This window comes from Pholcus phalangioides, unplaced genomic scaffold (genome assembly GCF_987345545.1).
Source record: "Pholcus phalangioides strain wild (caught in Gottingen) unplaced genomic scaffold, Ppha-v1.0 ptg000021l_1, whole genome shotgun sequence".
NCBI classification, from domain to species: domain Eukaryota; kingdom Metazoa; phylum Arthropoda; class Arachnida; order Araneae; family Pholcidae; genus Pholcus; species Pholcus phalangioides.
Window position 1 is genome coordinate 6,495,486 of NW_028301614.1, and position 20,708 is coordinate 6,516,193.

The 20,708-nt window shown below is 34.8% G+C and overlaps 1 protein-coding gene across 1 annotated transcript in view; it reads right to left on the reverse strand.

The window, feature by feature from the left end:
- Positions 1-20,708, reverse strand: part of LOC149070547 (rac GTPase-activating protein 1-like) — a 28,406-nt gene that overhangs the window by 1,928 nt on the left and 5,770 nt on the right. Inside the window, exons 4-14 of the mRNA XM_089249083.1 lie at positions 19,028-19,088; positions 14,329-14,459; positions 13,152-13,338; positions 11,465-11,538; positions 10,814-11,045; positions 8,389-8,571; positions 6,420-6,528; positions 5,175-5,280; positions 4,209-4,341; positions 3,940-4,036; positions 1,521-1,620 (exon numbers count right to left, since the gene is read on the reverse strand). Coding sequence (XP_089105209.1) covers positions 1,521-1,620; positions 3,940-4,036; positions 4,209-4,341; positions 5,175-5,280; positions 6,420-6,528; positions 8,389-8,571; positions 10,814-11,045; positions 11,465-11,538; positions 13,152-13,338; positions 14,329-14,459; positions 19,028-19,088 — 1,413 coding nt within the window. The remainder of the gene's footprint in view (positions 1-1,520; positions 1,621-3,939; positions 4,037-4,208; positions 4,342-5,174; positions 5,281-6,419; positions 6,529-8,388; positions 8,572-10,813; positions 11,046-11,464; positions 11,539-13,151; positions 13,339-14,328; positions 14,460-19,027; positions 19,089-20,708) is intronic.

Here is a 20,708-nt window from a genome sequence, read left to right on the forward strand (position 1 = left end):
TATTGTTTTGCAATTTGGAATTTGAGGTCCTTTTCAATGCCTATACATAGATAAACTTTGAAATTTGAAAAAAAAACATTTTTTTTTCTTTGTTTTTCACGATGTGATAATTGGTTTATAACCCAGGATATTGGCACTTGGGGAGAGGTGAAAGCAGAAACTGGTATCGCCTATATTCTCACGATTATTCGTTTCTGGAGTAGTTATCACAAGAAATTTTGTTTTCTACTAGATTCAAATTCGCAACATACTGGTTTTTTAAACATAAAAATGAGTGCAAAAAAACTCAAAATTTTTTCTAATGTCAGTGATAAAAGGAGAAAAACATATTTGATTGACCTATTCGTCACATTGGTAGCATTTATAGTGTTTTTTTGACAAACCACACACCATCCTTGCATCGCAGACACAATATAATGGCCATCAGATGACCTGACATGTTTTTTCCAGTTGACAATGTGGAATTGGATGATTAATTAACCCATCCTTCATTCATAGAATTGTCACTTCTCTTCGGAATTCCAAATGCAAAATATGATCCGCTTTTCACAACTCTGAATGAATTATCCAACGGGCTATAACGGTCATATGGCAAATCTTTTCGAATGGAATCCAGAGCTGGGGTTTTGATCAGATTCTAGAAAGAATTTGTTTTATCCCATGCAATAATTTTTTTTTTCAGATTGCTCAAAACTGTATTGCCTTTTCTTGAAACTTGAGCATTGCGCTTACATTTTGCTCCTTTTTTCTCTGCCATACATCTTTTGAAGAACACATTTCAGGCGTTTTCTAACACCTAACCCTTGTTGTTGCAAAATTACCTAGCATTTCACATACATCAGTTGGAACTGTTGATACTAGATCATTCTCAACAATATGATGTTCCCATTTTCATTAGCACATAATTGGCATATATCTACATCAGTTCGAACAGGAAAATAGAAGCAGTGCACTGCCCATTAGATATCCCAGAATCCCGCTCTCTTGAAAGGCCAATGTTCCATAAATGGAACATGCATATTTGAACGTGCGTGGCTCTTGAACGTTTAACAGTACAAAGAAACTAATTGATTTACTTTGATTAATATATTGAGTGGTAGAAACACAAAATAATTTTCAATTTACTTCAAAATTGAAATTTTGGCAAATTTTAATCGAAATGGGGAAAAAAATTGCCTAAGAAAAAAAGTCAAATTTCAAAATTCTGCCAAAACTGTTTATATCAAAACCTGAAGTTACTGAATTTATTTCAAAAAATACTTTGAACTCTCCTCTATATACGAAAAAAAACTGAAAATGTTTGAATCAATTTTTATGCGATATTTTTGTGAATAAAAACTTTGTTCCATTTATGGAATATTGGCCTTTAAAGTGTTAAATTATACATGACTTCTTTGTTCCTCAAAGTTAAATTCAAAAAATGAATTTCTCATACTATATATTCATAAAAACATTATCTAAGCCAGGTTAATGCTGAAATGAAATTTTCATATAAAGAATCTGAAAAAAAAATGCATTACCTTGGTGTGAGAGGAGTCTTCCCTACAAGCACGCCTCGTGATTGACAGGAACTTCTGTAGCCACTATTAGAAAGTGGGCCCAGTAGATTACCTCTTGGCTCTAAAGAAAAATAACACATCCTTAGGGTTGTCTCATTCATAGTGATAGATATACCACAGAATTTGATTAAGGAAAACTGTCTAAGATAATCTTTATTTTTTTTATGACTTTGTGACCATTATTCACGTTAGTGGCTACTAGGGCTTGGCAAATCGAAAAAAAAAAAAAAAAAAAATTAGGTGCCTGCCAAATTTTTTTAGCCCAAGTGGTGCAGTGGTAGGATTCTCGTCTTCCACCATGAAGGTTACCATTAAGGTCCATGGGCTCTATTCTAGGGTAAGAACATCAAAAACAAGTTCTTTACTTACCAAGCTTGGGGCAACCAACAATAGATGACGCCTTCATTTTCACATTCAATTTTACTGGTTGGAATTTACCGTATGGTGATATTACTGGAGTTGGTATGCGGTAAAGTAGTAGCCAAATTTTTTAGGCACCAAGGGCAAAAATAATCTTTTCAGGCTTTTTTAATTAATTTTGTGAGAAGCGAAATAATCTAGTTAATCTGTCACAAAAAGAAATGAAGTGCCAAATTTATGGTTTCGTTAATTTTTATTTTGTGAAAGGTTCATTTTTTAGATCCAGAATTTTGTGAACCAAATTTTGACTGGACAGACCAATGAATGCAATGAATTGATCGCAAAGCTACTTTGACATGCAATTGCATCTAAACGGTGAATCTTGGGTTATTGAAATTTCATGATATTTTTCTACCTTGAACATAAATTTTCATAGCTGAGTTTAGAGACAAAACGAAGTTCTATCTAGAATGATGGTAGTTGTCATTTTGACATTACAGATAATGTTTATTACTGTGGTTAAAAAAACTTGCTGAAATGGAAATGTTTCTCATGCGAAGATAAATATTGGAAAAACAGAGGTTTTATCATGGTGTTTGCTATTTGCCAGCATTAATTTTGTACCTTTCAAAGCTGTGCCTTTGTAGGAGCTTGTTGGCATACACTATTCTTATCCATATGGTATTTTATGGTTTTTTGCTTCTTTTATTGCATTGGTGTATCAAAAGTAGCATTCTTCATGGGACATAGAAAAGACGTTCACACAACAAAGAGATTCATTTTTTCCTGGCACTTTCTGCTCTGCACACCAGCCTTCCCAAAGTTACTATATTGTTTTATTTGAAAATCTTAGGTTTGTTAATCAACTGATGAGAATATCAAATCTGCTTCACAATGGTTGCCATGCAAGACATGTCGTTAGTTATTCAGTGCATGGTGAATGATCAGAAAAAAATGAACTTAAATTCTTGTTTGCTGTTGATTTTGACACAATACTGTTGGTAAGCAGAGAAAATCTAAGTCTTTAGTATCAGGATCGGAGGAGTTGAAATCATGGACAAAAAAGTAAATAATTATAACTCTGCTATGTAATTCTATGACTCTAATTCTGTGTGCAGTACATGTTTTCACCCAAATTACCTCGGCACAAGAGTATCAGCATTGAATGATGTCTTACAAATATGCATACTCTACAATGATCTGGAAATCAAGTAAACTCAGACGTTTTTATTTGTGATAGCAAGTCAAAAATTCGAAAAATAAATAAAAATCAGTACATTAATAAGGGTTTCATGCCAAAATAAGTCTAAGAGAATGAATAGATGCTGTTTTAAGAAGTTTCAGTAAAGAAAAATAACAAGCTCATTTTTTTCCTATTGAGGTCAAAATGACTGCTTCTGCCATGCTAGTTCAAAATTCCAGTCATACTAGTGTTAAACTATAGTAATAAAAAAATAACTCAAAATCCAAAGAAACAAAAGATTATCAATAAGGTAAAATTAAATTGGGATCTATAGTTTATTGTCAATTCCAGATGTGAGTGCATTTTGGATACAGTTTAGATATGTATTCAACATCCATATTTTTTATGTGGGCATCTTTTTTCAGCCACCTCGTTAGGTATTTAGTTTGTTGTGGACTTTTTATTTGTGAATGTTCTACATTTTACTGAGAGGTCAGTGAATTTTTGACCTATTACATAATTTGTCAGTTAATTATATTCTATGTTTATTTTGTTAGTTAGTTTACCTTTTCCAATTCAATTCCTACAACAAAAATTTGTTCTGCAATCACTTTGCCAACATTATTGTACTTTCAAGCTTTTGCGTTAGTTGAGATTTTTCCTTGTATGTTTTGTGTTCATAAGTCAAAGGTTTGCTTGTAAGTTGAAGTAATTTTTTTAGTGATTATTGTTTTTTGCCCATTAATTTTATTGCTTGCACGGCTAAACATGTGTAGCTCATTATATTGCATTAGTGAAGATTATAATATGAAAATGACTTTGATTAAATTTACTGACCTGGTCGAGGCTCTGGAGTAACGGAAACTTCATCATCCAAGCCAGCTACAAATTGCTCCCAAAAGCTTTTGGGCACACCCAGCAATAACTTCATTACCTGAATTCAGAAATATATTATTAAGGGTATGAAACTAGTTTAAGCACGAGAAAAGTTTTCATGCACTAGAAAATTTGGCTTGAATACTTCTACATTTTGCTGCTACTACAATTTTCAAGAATTCACCAAAAATAAATCAATATATATTAGTTATAAGCATATTTATCTTTACCTCAAACTGGCATTTAGTTTCTGAAATCATATCACTGTCAGTAGGTTCAGCCGATGAATATCCCACAATTGTAGGGCCAAATACTTTGGCTAAATTGTCAATGGGCATCTTGCAATTAGGTTCAGAAGCAATCCTGCGGAGAAAAAAAAAAGTTATATGCGATTGATATTTAATTATTTACGCAATGATGTCATAAACTGAATTTCTGATCATTTTGGCTGCCCCATGGTCATTTTATGCACACAAGGACCTACAGTAAGTTTTGATTGGTACTTCCTCCTGATTTACAATGAAAAGTTCATGTGCTAACTGCTTGGAAAACAGATTTTTTACAGCTGCCACATCTAAGTTTGAGTACATTTCAATTAATATATGCAAGGGCAACTAGAAACAAAATCCCATTATCCATCCACACCTATTTTTGATGCCCTCCCCTTCCTGCTCCCAATTTAGCCCCATCCCCCAAAAATGTTAGGGTATAAAAGCCTGAGCGCATTGTTTAATAAAATTCATAATATGCATTGAATCCTGCTTTACTTATTACATTATCTGTGTTTTTCACTTCCATTGATTTCATAAGCACGATTTTAGCACTAACATGAATCAAGTGCATTCCGGCACGTGTTGATTTGTTAGAAATTCTGAAGAGGAATGTGTGTATGAGGTGCATGTATGGTTAAGTAGTAAGGTTATAACAAGAAAAAAATGACTCTGGAATATTATACAGGTCATGAGAGGCAGAAACATGAGCATGTGAGACAACTCTAGAGCCGGAGAGGGCGCAAGCATCACAACAGCAATCTCAAAGAATATTACGTTGCCACACTAGCAAGCCCAAAAAACTTGTCAGAACATTACACATTGATACAATCTCAGAACTGTAGTGACAAGTCTTTTACATGAAACTTACTTTTTTTGGACATCGTATGTATAACAAAGGTAATGGCAAATAGAAAAAAAAATTACTTATTCAGGTGAAGTATCAAAAATGACAGAGTATCTCTGTTGGCTTGAGGAAGATAGCCAATGGCTTTACAGACTTCTTTTGAAGCTTCTTCACTGTCAGACATTTCTATAATTATAACAAATTTTGGAACATTAACAGAATAATTATGCTGTGATAGTTTAATAGTCTAAGATAATGTTTCACTTCACTATTTCCTCAATGTTTGTATTTATGCATATTAATCTGAAATCAATAAGAACACAAAACTTGACTCATAATCTGATAGATATCTTACGATCAATGTCTAAAATGCCTACTGCAGCAATTCTCAAATTGAGCTCCACTACACCCCAGGGTGGTAGGAGCACCACAGAATGTTTTGGGGGATAAAATTAGTATAATATAATAATGTAGCTGAGATTTCCTCAAATTGTGTGTTACAGCATTTTATGGCACACTGAAATAACTTAAAAATGAGCAGGTGTCACAAGATATTAACAAGTTTAATAGTATTACAAAGGCACAAGAAGCTTTCAAAGTTTGTGAATTCTTGAATTTCAAAAATACCAATGCAGGGTTCCCAGCAAAATCTGCTCAGTCATTGCCCTGACTTTTCCCCCCAACCAAAAATCAAAAATTTCCCTGACCAAAACTCAGGAAGAAATATAATTCAAAATCTTGACCTTCCAAATTTAGAATTTTTGTTTTTAGTTTGTTTTCTTTTGCTTCACAGAACTTTTCCCCGACTTTTATCAAATATTTGCATATTTCCCTGACTTCAGTCATATATGTTACATTCTCCCTGACTATGGCTGATACTTTTTCATTTTCCTGACATTCCAGGTTGCTGGGAACCTTGCAATGTTATCAACAGAAGGTATAAAACACGTTTAGGCCTACTACAAACCCCAAACCAGAATGCTTTGCATTATTCTGCACTGAGACGTCAGCTGCTTGACAATGTTTAGCAGTATAAACTCTCATAATACAGTTGATACTCGATTTTATGAACCCGTCATCTGGTCCCACAAACAATATACCATTACTTTAAAAAATCTTTCCCATTTACGAACATTCAATTTTATTCAAGTCCATATGGGTTCCTAAAAATGAGTGTCAACTGCAGTATTTTCTACACAAGAGGTTTTTTTTTCTTTAAATTGTTCAAGAGATTGTCTTCCCCCAAGGGAATCATATCACCCACTAATAAATAAATCTAAATAAAAACTTGGTTATCTTTTTTGTTCTGGTTTGTATTTTTTTACCTGAAGCAGTCACAAATTTTTTCCATAACTTTCTTGTCACAAGTGGTTCACGTAATGACCGCAAAAATTCTTTGACTGCAGAACATAAAGCAAATATATCTTGTTTGTTCTGAAATATACAAGAACACTGTGCTATGTCATTCATATTTTGGGTGAAAGAGAGGATACTTGAAACTCAAAATATACACTCAAAAGCCATACATATATATTTCTAATATCACATCAAGCACAAATTCAAATTTGTCTTTAGCAAAGAAAACAATATATTTTTTACCAAACTATATATTCTCGAATGTAATATATACATGAATGAATGCCAGAACTTTGCCACTCGACTTATCCTATTGCCAAGATCTCTTCCAGCCCATCATCACAGCAGAGTCCAGAACACTTCATTTTGTGTAAGCAAACAATAATCTACAAAATTTTTACAATAAATTTTCCCCGGACAATTGGGTACTGTCGTGATTAACAAATTTTGTGATGATTACAGACGAGATAGGGTTTGAAGTTGGAGAAAAGTTCTGGGGTTTCATTAAGATGGATGAATGTACACATATTAGGATGGAGGTATATTTTAAAGGCAATTGAATGGGCCCCATCTGTAATATGCCATCTGTTACCTTACACTTGTAATATTATATACAAAGGATTAAAAAAAATGAAATAAGAATCTTATTGTAAAATATAAAATATCCATCGGAGCGAGTCATCTTGGTTACCTTACCTTATTGGTGAGCAAATGGGTTTGATAACTTGCGGACTAGAAGCCAGCATCAGTTTAATTAGGTTGAGTTCACTTGCTCTGGTGGATTTGATGAAAATATACAAAATATAAATATTGTGTAGGGGAGTATTATACAATTACGGAGATCACCTGTGCCATCTCGCTTAGCACCTTATTCGGTGAGCAAAATGAATACAACAATATGTCATATATAGTACAATGGAAACTGTTTATATGACATTCGAGAACCTGGGTCAAAACAGCATATAAATGTGAAAATCACATACCCAGACGTGCCAACTTTTGAAATCCAGAAATCCGGAGATTCTCCCGAGGGGGGTACCCAGACCCACAAGCTTTATTTTCAAAAATCATACCAGCAAAAGCATGTACAGAACTATAATTGACCTAAAATTACTGTTGCTCAAATCTTGAGTACCTTTTTTATAGTATTCATTCTATGTCTAAGTAAGCTGTAGACATCAGAAAAATTTCTTAACCAGTCATTTCCCTACAATGGCATAGGACATTGTGCCGATTTTTTGGTCATTGAATTGTAATTATTTCAATTTTTGAAAACCAATTTGCAATTATTTCAATTTTTGAAAACCAATTTGCAATTATTTCAATTTTTGAAAACCAATTTGCAATTATTTCAATTATGATTTTTTGTTGATTATTTAAAACACAGTTGCGAACATAATGAAGACAGCTTCTCTGTAGTCATTAAAAGTTTTAATTGAGAAAATGTATTTTATTAGCTTCGAACTTTTAAAAAAGGAAAAATAATGAAAAAGGAGAAATGAATTGGCCAGATGTCTGGTTGAAGGACATATGGTCATACTCCAAACAATTTAGATGTTTAAACACTGTATCTGCTGAATTCTCAAGAATAAATTGTCATACAAGTGTCTACTCTAAAATAGCCATAACTTTCTCAATTCTTATTTTCATATCCCAACAATCACCTTAAACTTTATGGATTTTATGGTGACAATATGCATGAAAAGTTGTTTCAGCAACACACTTTTAAAATCTACAAAAGATGGATGGGAATGATGTTATTCTCCAAATATTCGGAGTTCTCGTGAAAGTGTATAATTCAGGTTTTTCAAATTATGAAATATTTTAACAAAATGTAAAGGAATAAGAAACAACTGAAGCCAAATGTGAAAGTCATGCAATTGAAAGATGCATAAATGAGATTCCACTGTAGTTTCTGACAAGGAAATCCAAACTTACCATGCATGGCACAGACTTTCCTTTCATAATTTTATCTTTGAGGTCTTTAACTTCTCTTTCAGATCCAGAAACTCTGTAGAGACCAACCTCATTGAAACCTCTTCTTTCAATTTCTTTTATGCAATGAACAATGAATGCAGGAATCAGAGGTGGTGTTGTTGATACGTAGTCTGATATGGTTCCCTATTGAAGAAACAAACATGTTATGGAGATAATGAACTGTATTAGCTAAAATGTGATAAAAAGCTGAAAAGCATATGCATCAACATATAATTCATGAAATATTCACTGCTTATCTACCCATTTTTTTAAAACTATTATTCAGTCTTCAAGGTTCAAAATCTGAACAATTAAATGTGCAAAACTAAGTCTTATCTGAAATTTGGAATGATTATCAAAAATGACTGGGAATAAAATAGAAGGGAAAAACACACACACACTCAGAAATTAGACGTTCAACCTATTGTGAACAGCTACAGATATTTATTTCTTCAGTTGGCAATGGCACCAACCATTCAAAATTTTCAACAGAATTTAACATGCAGGTTATCCTAGAAAAGACACTGATGATTGGTAAATGACATTTCTAAGTACAGCAGGACCATGATTATACAAACTAACCTGAATCAGACCTAACTTAGAGGTAACAGATATTTAGATTTTAAGAGTTAACATTTAAACTATCTAGAATAGATGATGAACGTAGTGGGCTGCTGAATCACTTTTTCATGATTTGGGATACCTGGGTACAAAAATTAAAATTATTTTTCTTCACACAGCACAAAAAGGCATATTTCCAATACAGTAAAGATCAAAATGATGGAAATTGTGTTTATAAAGATTAGATGCCAGTAACAGGGGGTCTGTCCCAAAATTTTTTTTAGAGTCCTGTTTTTGTGGAAATTTTTCTCATTTTTGTGAAAATGGTCATTGATTATTTTGTGAAGGGTTAATTTTTCAGATTTAGAATTTTGTGATGGGCCCAGAAAATGGACCCAAATTTGATGTACAGATCCGATTTGCCATTCTGGTTAATCATGCTTTTGGGAAAGAAGAAAAATTCAAGTTCCGACATTCCCATAGACAAGACAATGAATAAGATTTACCAATAATGTGGAGCCTGGTCTTGAAGTGATATCACACATCAGACATGATCAGTAATTTCTTGTCAACACACAAATTCATGTGAAAAAGTTTCATAAAACTTACGGTTATCTAAAGTACTGAAAAAAAATGTTCGACAAAATATTCAACATTCTTTTATGACTATTATTTTACTCAACAATGGAATTAAAGCAACATATAGTAAAACCTCGATAAGTCGTCACCTCAGGTTCATGACATTTATTAAAGTATGAATCAAAATAACAATATTAATAAAATTTATAGATTGCAAAAGAAAAAATAATAGCAATTTTTTATCTTTTTTATCTCTTATTATTTAAATTATTGTGATGAAATGTACTGTACACTTTGATTTATACTAGTAATTTTTGATTTAGACTAACAGAGCAACTGTTTGAATAAGTAGCTTTTCTTTATAACAGAAAACTCTATTGCACATTAATTTTACATATTCATCAAATTTAATTTTAGTGTTTGAATTCTTCATCAGTAGTTCATGATGCAACTACAAAATAATCTCGAACACTTTTGACTTGGTGGAGGGGCCCTGGGCAGGGAAAAGTAAACAGAAGACCTCAACTTGAGAAAGAATGTCTAATTTTTTTGAACAAAGATATTTTGTTTAAATTTCAAGCCCTAAATTAGTAGAGTCCATGCTTTCTATGATTATTTATTATCTGTGCCCGTTGCACTTTGACTTAAACTTGATTAATTTGATTCTTCGATTTACATAAATTTTGATTTCCTTGCACTATATGTAATCTTTGACATATCAATAAATTTCGGTTTTGCCAGAGATGGCCCCCCCCCCCCGGCTTACGTTGCTTCTTGCAACAGAGCTTGGGTGTCTCACGGTTTGTCCAGCTTCTCCAATGGAGCCCAGGCAGAAATGAGATGTAGCTTGAAGTCCCCCAACGTTCCAAAAAACCTTAGTCTGCAAATGAACTTCCCAGCATAACTTTTGTTATTTAAACTGTTCTGTTTGGGTATATAAGATTTTATAGTGACTTATAAGCATATGGCAATGCTGTTAACAAGCTCTTTTTTTAATGGGAGCTGTAAAAATAGTCTGTTCCTCTTACTCAAACTTTTTTATAGTGACGACTTAACTGAAATTAGCGACAAGTAAACGAGGGGTTAATAACATTGTGGTCTATGAGAGCTGGAAGGGTCTGAAGAAAAATGACGACTTGACGACTTAACCAGAGTGACGACTTAACAAGGTTTTATACAAACTGTATATAACTGTATACAAAAGTGCAAATGAGTTATCTTGATGTAACACGAGAACAAAACTTACTGATGAACCCTTTCCTGGAGTTTGTACAGCAGGTATACATGGCATGGGAACATTATCTTTGCACTCTGGATGACAGGTTGCTCTGCAATCTTGACATTTTAGAGCTGGCTTGTAAAACTTTATTCTTTTTCCACATGGTAAGCATGTTTCTGGTCTAATTACTGTTTTTGTTGCAAAAGCATGGCCTCTATTCATTCTTCCCATTGAACTTGCTCGTCTTCTAAGAGGCGTACTGTAGGGGTTGACAAAGTGAATTTATAAAGTTAGTGTTTAAAAGAAAAAAAACATACAACTATGATAATTTGATCATTTTTGTCACACCATAGACATTTTCTGCACAGGAGGGCCAATTAGACAAGAATCCTACAATTTATTGCGATTCCAAATGGCAGCTTTTTTTACACTCACCAAGAGGTTGGTGTGCTAACCCCTCGATAAAGAACTCCCTGCGGTAGCAATGTTTCTTGTGGTCATGTTGCCATTTCTGTTGCACCCGTGTCAAGAAATTTTCTACGGATGAACAGGGTATCGAACTCGTGACACCTCTAAACATCTTTTGGTACTTTAGGTGAATATCTTATCGACCTGGGTTACTACACCCAATACAACTATGAAGTGTTATCTTCAATTCGAACAAAAAAGAATACATACGTTTTTTCTGAGAAAGTATCAGATCTTCTTTCTCTCACAGGTTCTTCAATAATATCTACAGTAATGTCATCAACCTGAATAGTGCATAAAAAAATTAACTTCATAAACTTTATCTATTTGAAGATATGTGTAAGACATCAAATATAGGGTAATATAGACTTGAAATATAATAACTATTGTAATGACATAAATATGTTATTATAATAGAGTTAGACTAGTTATCAAATTTACTGATTTATTTTATTTTCCTCAAGTGGCTATGGAGCCCCTGGAAAGTGCACACAGAGAATCACTGGCCTACTATGTCAAGTGGATGACATTTTTTTAAAAGGTACAATATGTTTCATAGATCCTTCCAGAAAGTCTCTTTTAAAAAAGAAATTTGAATTGGGTCAAATGCAAGAAACTGAATAAGAACTGAAGAAAAGGGCTTTTTTCCCTGTCATACACTTGTTTTCACTATAGGAAGGCCATTGCAAAAACAGTTCCATGCGTATATAGATGACATGACACACCCAAATACTACAGAATGATTACAACATTAAGTACAGAAATGCTTGCCAACAAGGGAGAGAGGGGAAGAGAACACCTTTGTAGTCAAGTTTGGTTAAATCTTAACTTCAGAATACACAAATAAAACTTTTGACAGGAGAGGGGAAAAAAAAACATCAAAAGCCTGGATAACTACAAACAAATTATTACCCATGTTGTGGTACGGGTCCATTTTGTTCCTTGCAAAATTGATAACAATACCCAAATTAATAACATTATCAATGATTATAATAAGAGACGTCGATTGTACGTGGTTCTTTCTTCTCTGTGATTAAAAAATTAAATGAGAAAAATTTTATTCATTTATTCATCTGGAACCAAGTTCAATGTCATACCATTTGATTATGAACCTTTATATAGGTCTAAGGTTCTTTGAGACAAATATTTGATAAAAATTTGACTCGAATATCAATAAAAAATGCTTCAAATAAGAAAAAGCTAACAGTCCAGAGAAAACTGAATATTTGTAATGAGGATAGAAACATTGAGAATAAAGTTATTTTCTTACCAAAAATGATTCATTGTCTACATTAAGATTAACTACAGGAGTCACAATTGAAACTGTATTAACAAGATCTTTTTTTTGTTAACAAAAGATTAGTCAGCATTAATAAGTTAAATACTAGTTAAATTTTATTAAAAAATCTTGTTTTTAGAAATGGGGAAAATTGCACTAGTTTCCAATAGTGCAACAAATGTATTTGTTAATTGTAAGCAGATTTGTACAACTCGCATCAGAACCTCTATGACCAAGTATGAATAGTAACCAGGGTTTAAGCTATGGTCGCATTTTGCAGAAAATGCGAAAGAAAATCTTAGAATGCGAAAGAACTAGTAGCCACTTTCGCAAAAATGTGTACAGAAGGTTTGAAACGAATAGACATCCAACCATCAATCTTTAGCATTATAGCATTTTCCTAAAGCTTTTAACCTCATTTTTGCTTTTCTGCGAACAGAATTTTTTACCTAGCTTAAACTCTGATAGTAGCCCACGAGTTGAACCCTCTGCCTTGGACAATTAACAACTCACATTATCAATTAAACCCATTATGTTCTGAATTTCTGGTAAGACACATATTTATAGAATCTAATTCATGAATTATATATACAACAAAATATTTCAATCTTGAATTACCTGCAATTTCACTTTCTTTGAAGTGCTATCATCCTCACATACACGACTGCTAGTCCTTTTGCTTTTGGATCTGCGCTTCTCAGTAACAGCATAATTGTCTCCACTTGCTTCAAAGTCATCGGTTTTATCAAAGCTCACATCAGATGATGATAGTACTGAGCCCATTGATTCTTCAATTGTTTCTAACCTGTTAAAATTTTCATTTTGAACATCTCAGAAGACTAATCTTCAACGATTAAATGAGTTAAACATATAAAATAAATATACGTATAACACAAAAATATTTTTTGAAGTCTGAAACATTCACATGGCATTTTAGATTTTTAAAATCAATTTTGCCAACATAAAAATTGTATATATTCAGATCCACTACTACTAAACCAGACATACACCTCGTCCATATTCCTCTGCGGAACTTCTAACAAATTGGTACATGTTGAAATGTATGTATGTATAGTGAACTTTCTGTGAAGTTTGTTTCTGTGTAATGCTTGTTATGTGTAGTGCTCACCATCTGCGATCATTTTTTTGAACAACGAGTATTTTCTCAACTCATAGTAATCAAAGTGTAATGAATGAATAATTACACCGTTGTAGGCCTGCTGCTCTCTGCGGCGAGACTTTTTAACGGGGAGATTGGCTTGCATTCGTGCTTCAAAGTTGGGAACCGCAGAAAATCAACTTCAGCCGACCACTACTGCAGCGACTGTGGGGGGGGGGGGGGTTTGAACCCGGACCATAGTGGATCTGCCACTATGGAACCGTGGAAAATATGGATCATAAATGCACAAGTAAAAAATAACTAAAATATTTCATTTGTTTAGTATTGCATATTTATATTTAATTACGTGTGGCCCAACCTATGAAGATATGATTTTCAATGCTTATCCAGCAACATTATGAAACCAGAAAAATAAACTGAACTAAATTGGAATTTTATGCCGATTCCTATCCTTGTGAGCAAATCTCAAAAATTATTGAAAAGTATGTTGAGAGTGGAGGCAACACATTTTGTTAGATATACTTAAGAAAAAATATATTTGATTATAAAACAAAGGAAAAATTAAGATCTTTTTGTTAGTTTAATTCATATTCACATGAATTGTGTAAAAAATATGTGGACAAAGAATATCTTTTGAAATGCTGATTTTTTGCAAATAATTAACATGTACCATACCAGTGTGGAGAACTTTTTGGCGCCACAGATGTTGTATTATAGCTTAAGAATGCCAGTTTCTCTTTAGCTTGCCCATTCAAAGCATTTTGATCAGCAAGTAAGACTTCTTTGATGATAGCAATTTGTCGTTCCTGTGAATTAAATGTAATTTTTTTTTACAAACATTACATCTTTTGTACAAATGAGTTAATCATATATCATAATGCATTCATTTATATCAACAGCTCCAATTATGTTATATGGATTAGAAGTAGTTATTCTTCCATCATCGTTTATTTGTATAAACCGTTTCTGAGATTTTATACCTTTTTTTTACAAAACTACAGAGCACTCTGGTGGTAATTTAAATTATTTTATAGTTCACGTATAATTCTTTCTCATGCAGTGTTCCTTAATTTTTTTTTCAGATGATACACTGAAGAGCCAAAAGAAATTGGTACACCTGCCTAATATCGTGTAGGGCCCCTGCAAGCATGCAGAAGTGCCGCAACACGACGTGGCATGGACTCGACTAATGTCTGAAGTAGTGCTGGAGGTAATTGACATCATGAATCCTGCAGGGCTGTCCATAAATCCGTAGCAGTAAGAGGGGGGGTGGAGATTTCTTCTGAACAGCACGTTGCAAGGCATCCCAGATATGTTCAATAATTCTCATGTCTGTGGATTTAGGTGGCTAGCAGAAGTGTCTAAAGTCAGAAGAATGTTCCTGGAGCCACTTTGTAGCAATTCTGGATGTGTGGGGTGTCGCATTGTCCTGCTGATATTGTCCAAGTCCGTCGGAATGCACAATGGACATGAATGGGTGCAGGTGATCAGACAGGATGCTTACGTACCTGTCACCTGTCAGAGTCGTATCTAGACGTATCAGGGGTCCCATATCACGCCAACTGCACACGCCCCATACCATCACAGAGCCTCCACCAACTTGAACAGTCTCCTGTTGACATGTAGGGTCCATGAGGTTGTCTCCATACCCGAACACGTCCATCAGCTCGAAGCAATTGGAACCGAGACTTGTCAGACCAGGCAACGTGTTTCCAGTCCTCAACAGTCCAATGTCGGTGTTGTCGGGCCCAGGCGAGGCGTAAAGCTTTGTGTCGTGCAGTCATCAAGGGTGCACGAGTAGGCCTTTGGCTTCAAAAGCCCATATCGATGATGTTTCGTTGAATGGTTCACACACTGACACTTGTTGATGGCCCAGCATTGAAATCTGCAGCAATTTGCGGAAGGGTTGCACGTCTGTCACGTTTAATGATTCTCGTCAGTCATCGTTGGCCCCGTTCTTCCATGATCTTTTCCCGGCAGCAGCGATGTCGTAGATTTAATTTTTTACCGGATTCCCGATATTCACTATACACTCGTGAAATTGTCGTACGTGAAAATCCAAATTTCATCGCCACCTCTGAGATGCCATGTCCCATCTCTCGTGCGACGACTATAACACCACGTTTAAACTCACTTAAATCTCGATAACCTGCCATTGTAGCAGCAGTAACCGATCTAACAACTATGCCAGACACTTGTTGTGCTATACAGGCGTTGCCGTACTCTGATTGGTTCCATATCTCTTTATTTGCATACGCATGCCTGTACCAGTTTTTTTGGCTCTTCAATTTACATCTATGTCAGGAAAGTTTCTGACAAGGACAAACTAGATATTGAACTCGTGACACCTCTAAACATTCTTTGGTATGACATGAATGTCGCTCTCCACTTGTTAATACAAGATTTACAGAAGACTGGATGTTGTGAAGATATTTGTTATTTGAGATGTTAATTTTTTAAGGAAGGAAAAAACTCATCTCTGCCTCTACCGGGAGTCGAACCCGGGTCCCTCGATTGCCGGACGAGTGCTCTGACCACTAAGCTACAGAGGAGATAGAGATTTTCCTTCGCTAGAGCGTATATATGCCGAACGGAACCGTGCAATGGACGGTGAAACCGATCAGCTAATAGCTCATGGACGACGAGCCACCAGAGGGCTATATATATGACATGAATGTCGCTCTCCACTTGTTAATACAAGATTTACAGAAGACTGGATGTTGTGAAGATATTTGTTATTTGAGATGTTAATTTTTAAGGAAGGAAAAAACTCATCTCTGCCTCTACCGGGAGTCGAACCCGGGTCCCTCGATTGCAATCGAGGGACCCGGGTTCGACTTGGGGGAGGGACCCGGGTCGAGGGACCCCGACTTGGGGGGAGGGTTCGAGGGACCCGGGTCGATTGCAATCGAGGGACCCGGGTTCGACTCCCGGTAGAGGCAGAGATGAGTTTTTTCCTTCCTTAAAAATTAACATCTCAAATAACAAATATCTTCACAACATCCAGTCTTCTGTAAATCTTGTATTAACAAGTGGAGAGCGACATTCATGTCATATATATAGCCCTCTGGTGGCTCGTCGTCCATGAGCTATTAGCTGATCGGTTTCACCGTCCATTGCACGGTTCCGTTCGGCATATATACGCTCTAGCGAAGGAAAATCTCTATCTCCTCTGTAGCTTAGTGGTCAGAGCACTCGTCCGGCAATCGAGGGACCCGGGTTCGACTCCCGGTAGAGGCAGAGATGAGTTTTTTCCTTCCTTAAAAAAAAATTAACATCTCAAATAACAAATATCTTCACAACATCCAGTCTTCTGTAAATCTTGCATTCTTTGGTACTTTAGGTGAGTATCTTATCAACCTGGGCTACCACACCCATGTGAACTTTCACACTAGTTCCTATGTATAACCAATGACAATCATTAAATCGACACTGAAATGTTACTGTAATTCAAAAGGGATGAAATGCAAACAGAATGAAAACGACAGCAGGGCAAAGTTTGGTTTCATGCATATGTATTACCATACTCCCAATGTCAAAGCCTTCAAAATCTCTGGTTGCAACCCTATCTGACCATAATATCCTCCGATCCAAATTGATGGTTCTGTAAGACACTTGATGCAAAGTTTTTTGAATAAGAACCAAAGATGCTGATTGACTCTTAATTTGTCTGGGTCACTGGACACAGGTTACTGGCAAAATCTGGGTTCTTTCTGAATAAAAGTGGGTCCCTCTCTAAAAAAATAAAGATGCCCTCCTTCTCCATCATTTAAAGGTACTCTTTTGAATCAAACAAATGATTTCTAAAAACATGAATTCAAAAATACACTAACAAAAAAAAATTAATTTACTAGTATAACTAGATTTTGTTACATTCATTGCCAAGTATTCTACTGGAAAAGAAAATTTGCAAAGAATCCCATCACTGAGGAATTAACAAATTTAAAATAAATATAATTAAGTTAGGCACGTTTATATATTTACTAATAAATAAGCCTATAAATTATGTTTCGATCCGCTTTTCATTTCAGAGAGAGAAAACCTTAGCACTTTGAATATCTTCTGTATAAATTTAAAGCAAATGATTCTGATGCGATCATCTTTTGATTCAGAAGAAAACCCTTTTTGAACAATTCCCAGCTGGAATGATTTTCTTTTCCCCCTTGCTGATGATCCACAACTGTGGTCTATGACCATTCAACTGACACATATTTCACACCTGAATATGGGAGTTATGTAAGATTTGTTACTGGTGAAATCTAACAGTGTGTTTGTGTGCCCAGTGTTGTGTCATGTTCAGTAGGCGGTGCCCTCTCTCTCTCTTTCTCCATCCTCCAAATCACCCAATTTGTGGATTAGCAATTTAATGTATATTTGTGTTGTTGGTCATAATGGCCGGGGTGGCTCAAGACAAAATATCTACCCATGCAGGACTTGTATACGTCGCCCCTCCTGCAGACCCCATCCCAATTTTTCTTTTTCCCATCAACTCCTGAAAAAAAATTGCGCTCTCATCTTGGGTTTCACGCCCTTCCTATAGCGGCACCCTGCAAGATTGCATATTTCAGAGCTTAATATAATTTGAAAAGACCTGCTAATTCATGAACTGAACAAGAGGAGCCATATTCGGTTGACAGAATTTTCATCTGATTAAATTATTATTCTTTAACCAAATTCTGTTAGGGAGGGGGAAAATTGTAATCTCCCACTCATGAAATACGCCAGGATTTAGACCGCTTTGAGCATTTGTAAACCTAGTTTGTAAACCGAGGGTTGACTATCCACATTTAATCTTTCCCAAGAAATAAACAATTTTATTTTCTTTAAATCAGAGGTCCTCAACCCTTTTCCAGTTGCAAGCACTGCCTGTCCCCATCATCAGACGAAAAGCACCCTTACAGCAAGTATAGCATGCTGTAATTTCATGCTTTAATGCATGAAATGATTTCAAACCTTGAATGCAATTCCACCAAGGTGTTTAATTGGAATGCTGATCAAGTGTTTGTGAGCATCAAATCGGACATGAGCATCGAGTATTCCAGGGAGCACAATGATGCTTGCGAGCAACAGGTTGAAGATGCCTAGTTTAAATACTAGTTTATTTTTTATTTTATTATTAGTGACCAATGTTTAACACCTTCGATACCTTCTAATCCCCAAATAGTATTATTCTAAACCTTATATTATATCTGAATAATATTTTCACGCTAGGTGTTTTTTCACCTTCTGTAAAGTTTTGAAGCTCTTGTATCCCAGTTAATCTTTGCTTCCTGTATAAATGAAGTTCTTTTACAGTTAAAATTTTCTTAATTTGCAATTAAGATTTATATTGATTTATTGATAAGGAGACAAAGCTATGAAATTTCAAACATACCAATGATCTCTTTTCGTTTTCAATTTTCAATCGCTTCTGCATTTCTGTTTCAAGAAGGCTCCTAAATCATAAAAAAACAGTCATAAGCACAAATTTATCATGCAAAAGAAAAATTTTTAATAAACTTTGTTTGCGAGAAGTTGAGATTAATTACAAACATAATGTATGCAGCATTATATGGTTTGATCTAGACAGTTTATTTCCCATACTGATTAAATGTTTCTGATGCATATTAAATCAGCGGTTCTCAACTTTTTTTTTTTTGACTCGCAGACTTTCTGGTCTATAATTTCTATGGTGTAGCCACATAGTATTTTTTATTTATTTATCAAAGTTACTCATTTTTATTATTTAAAAGTATTTATAATTATTTTTTCAAATTTTTAATTGATTTATTTTTATTTTCCTCAAGCAGCCTACGAGTCTCTGGGGAGTGCACACAAAGCCCCAAGGGCTCTGCAGAGCACTGATCGAGAACCCCTGCCATTAAATTCAAGTTTATAATATAGATTTTAAGACTTTCTTCAAATGGGTAATTTAACTTTGGTACATGTTAGCATATTAGATACACCCTATTATTTTTTTTCACTCAATGAACTACTTGGTACTCAAACTTAAGGTGCATTTTGCTTTAGTGACATGTTTGCAAAAGAAAAATGTGTCTCCATAAGAAACACATATTAGGGACTCTCCAATACAGTGGTTCTCAAGCTTTGGCAGCCCGCAGCCTGGTTTCATTTATTTTTGTAGCGGAGGCCCGGTCAAAGTCACACAAATGAGAGAAAATTAATGGGGGAAAGGAAAACGGCCAGTCCCTTGTGGCCCGGTATGAGTGACGTGATGTCAATGCTTGATGATTGAGAAACACTACTACTAAACCAGACGTGCACCCAGTAATGTTTCTCAATCATAGGGACTTGACATCATTCATACTGGGCCGCAAGTGACTGGCAGTTGATTGAGAAACACTGCTCTAATGTACCAAGCAAATGTTGATTTCATACAAAATATCAAATAAAATACCCTATTTCTCAGTCATAAATCACTGATAAACAACATAGTGTTTATTCCAGTGTCATTTATAAACTGGGACAACTTAATTGTTATTTTTACATATGTAAGTTACCTGCATTATTTTATGTTGTTCTCTGCACACAAGCATCTAACTGGATATTTCTTGTAGAAACATCACACTGAATAACAATATTAAGTTAACTACCAAACCCAGACCGACGTTGAAAGTTGTAATAACCACAAGACTGTTAAGCGAGAAAATGTTTTAATGTTTTGCTTCGCTATTCTTGAACTTTGTCCCTATTTACTTCTTTGATACACCGAGTCATTAGACTTTTTTTCTTTTTTTTTTTCAAACCGAGCACAACTCAGGTCTATTGCCATAGGCAATTTACTACCTAGTGAGTTGTGCCGGAATTATGTGTGTACCTAACAGTCTGAGCGCGTATCTAGTGTTGCGTATGATTTTTCAGTGCTGCCATCTATATCTCAGAAGTGAAGTGAGTGATGTGTAGTGACTGAATATTTGTACTGTTTGTAGGCCTGTCGAGTCATTAGACTATACGACTAAAGAAAAATATTTTTTTTATTTATGTAATGAAAACACAAGATTTAAAATGATATTTGAGAACCAATATAAATAATGGCATTAGATAATAGAAGTGAA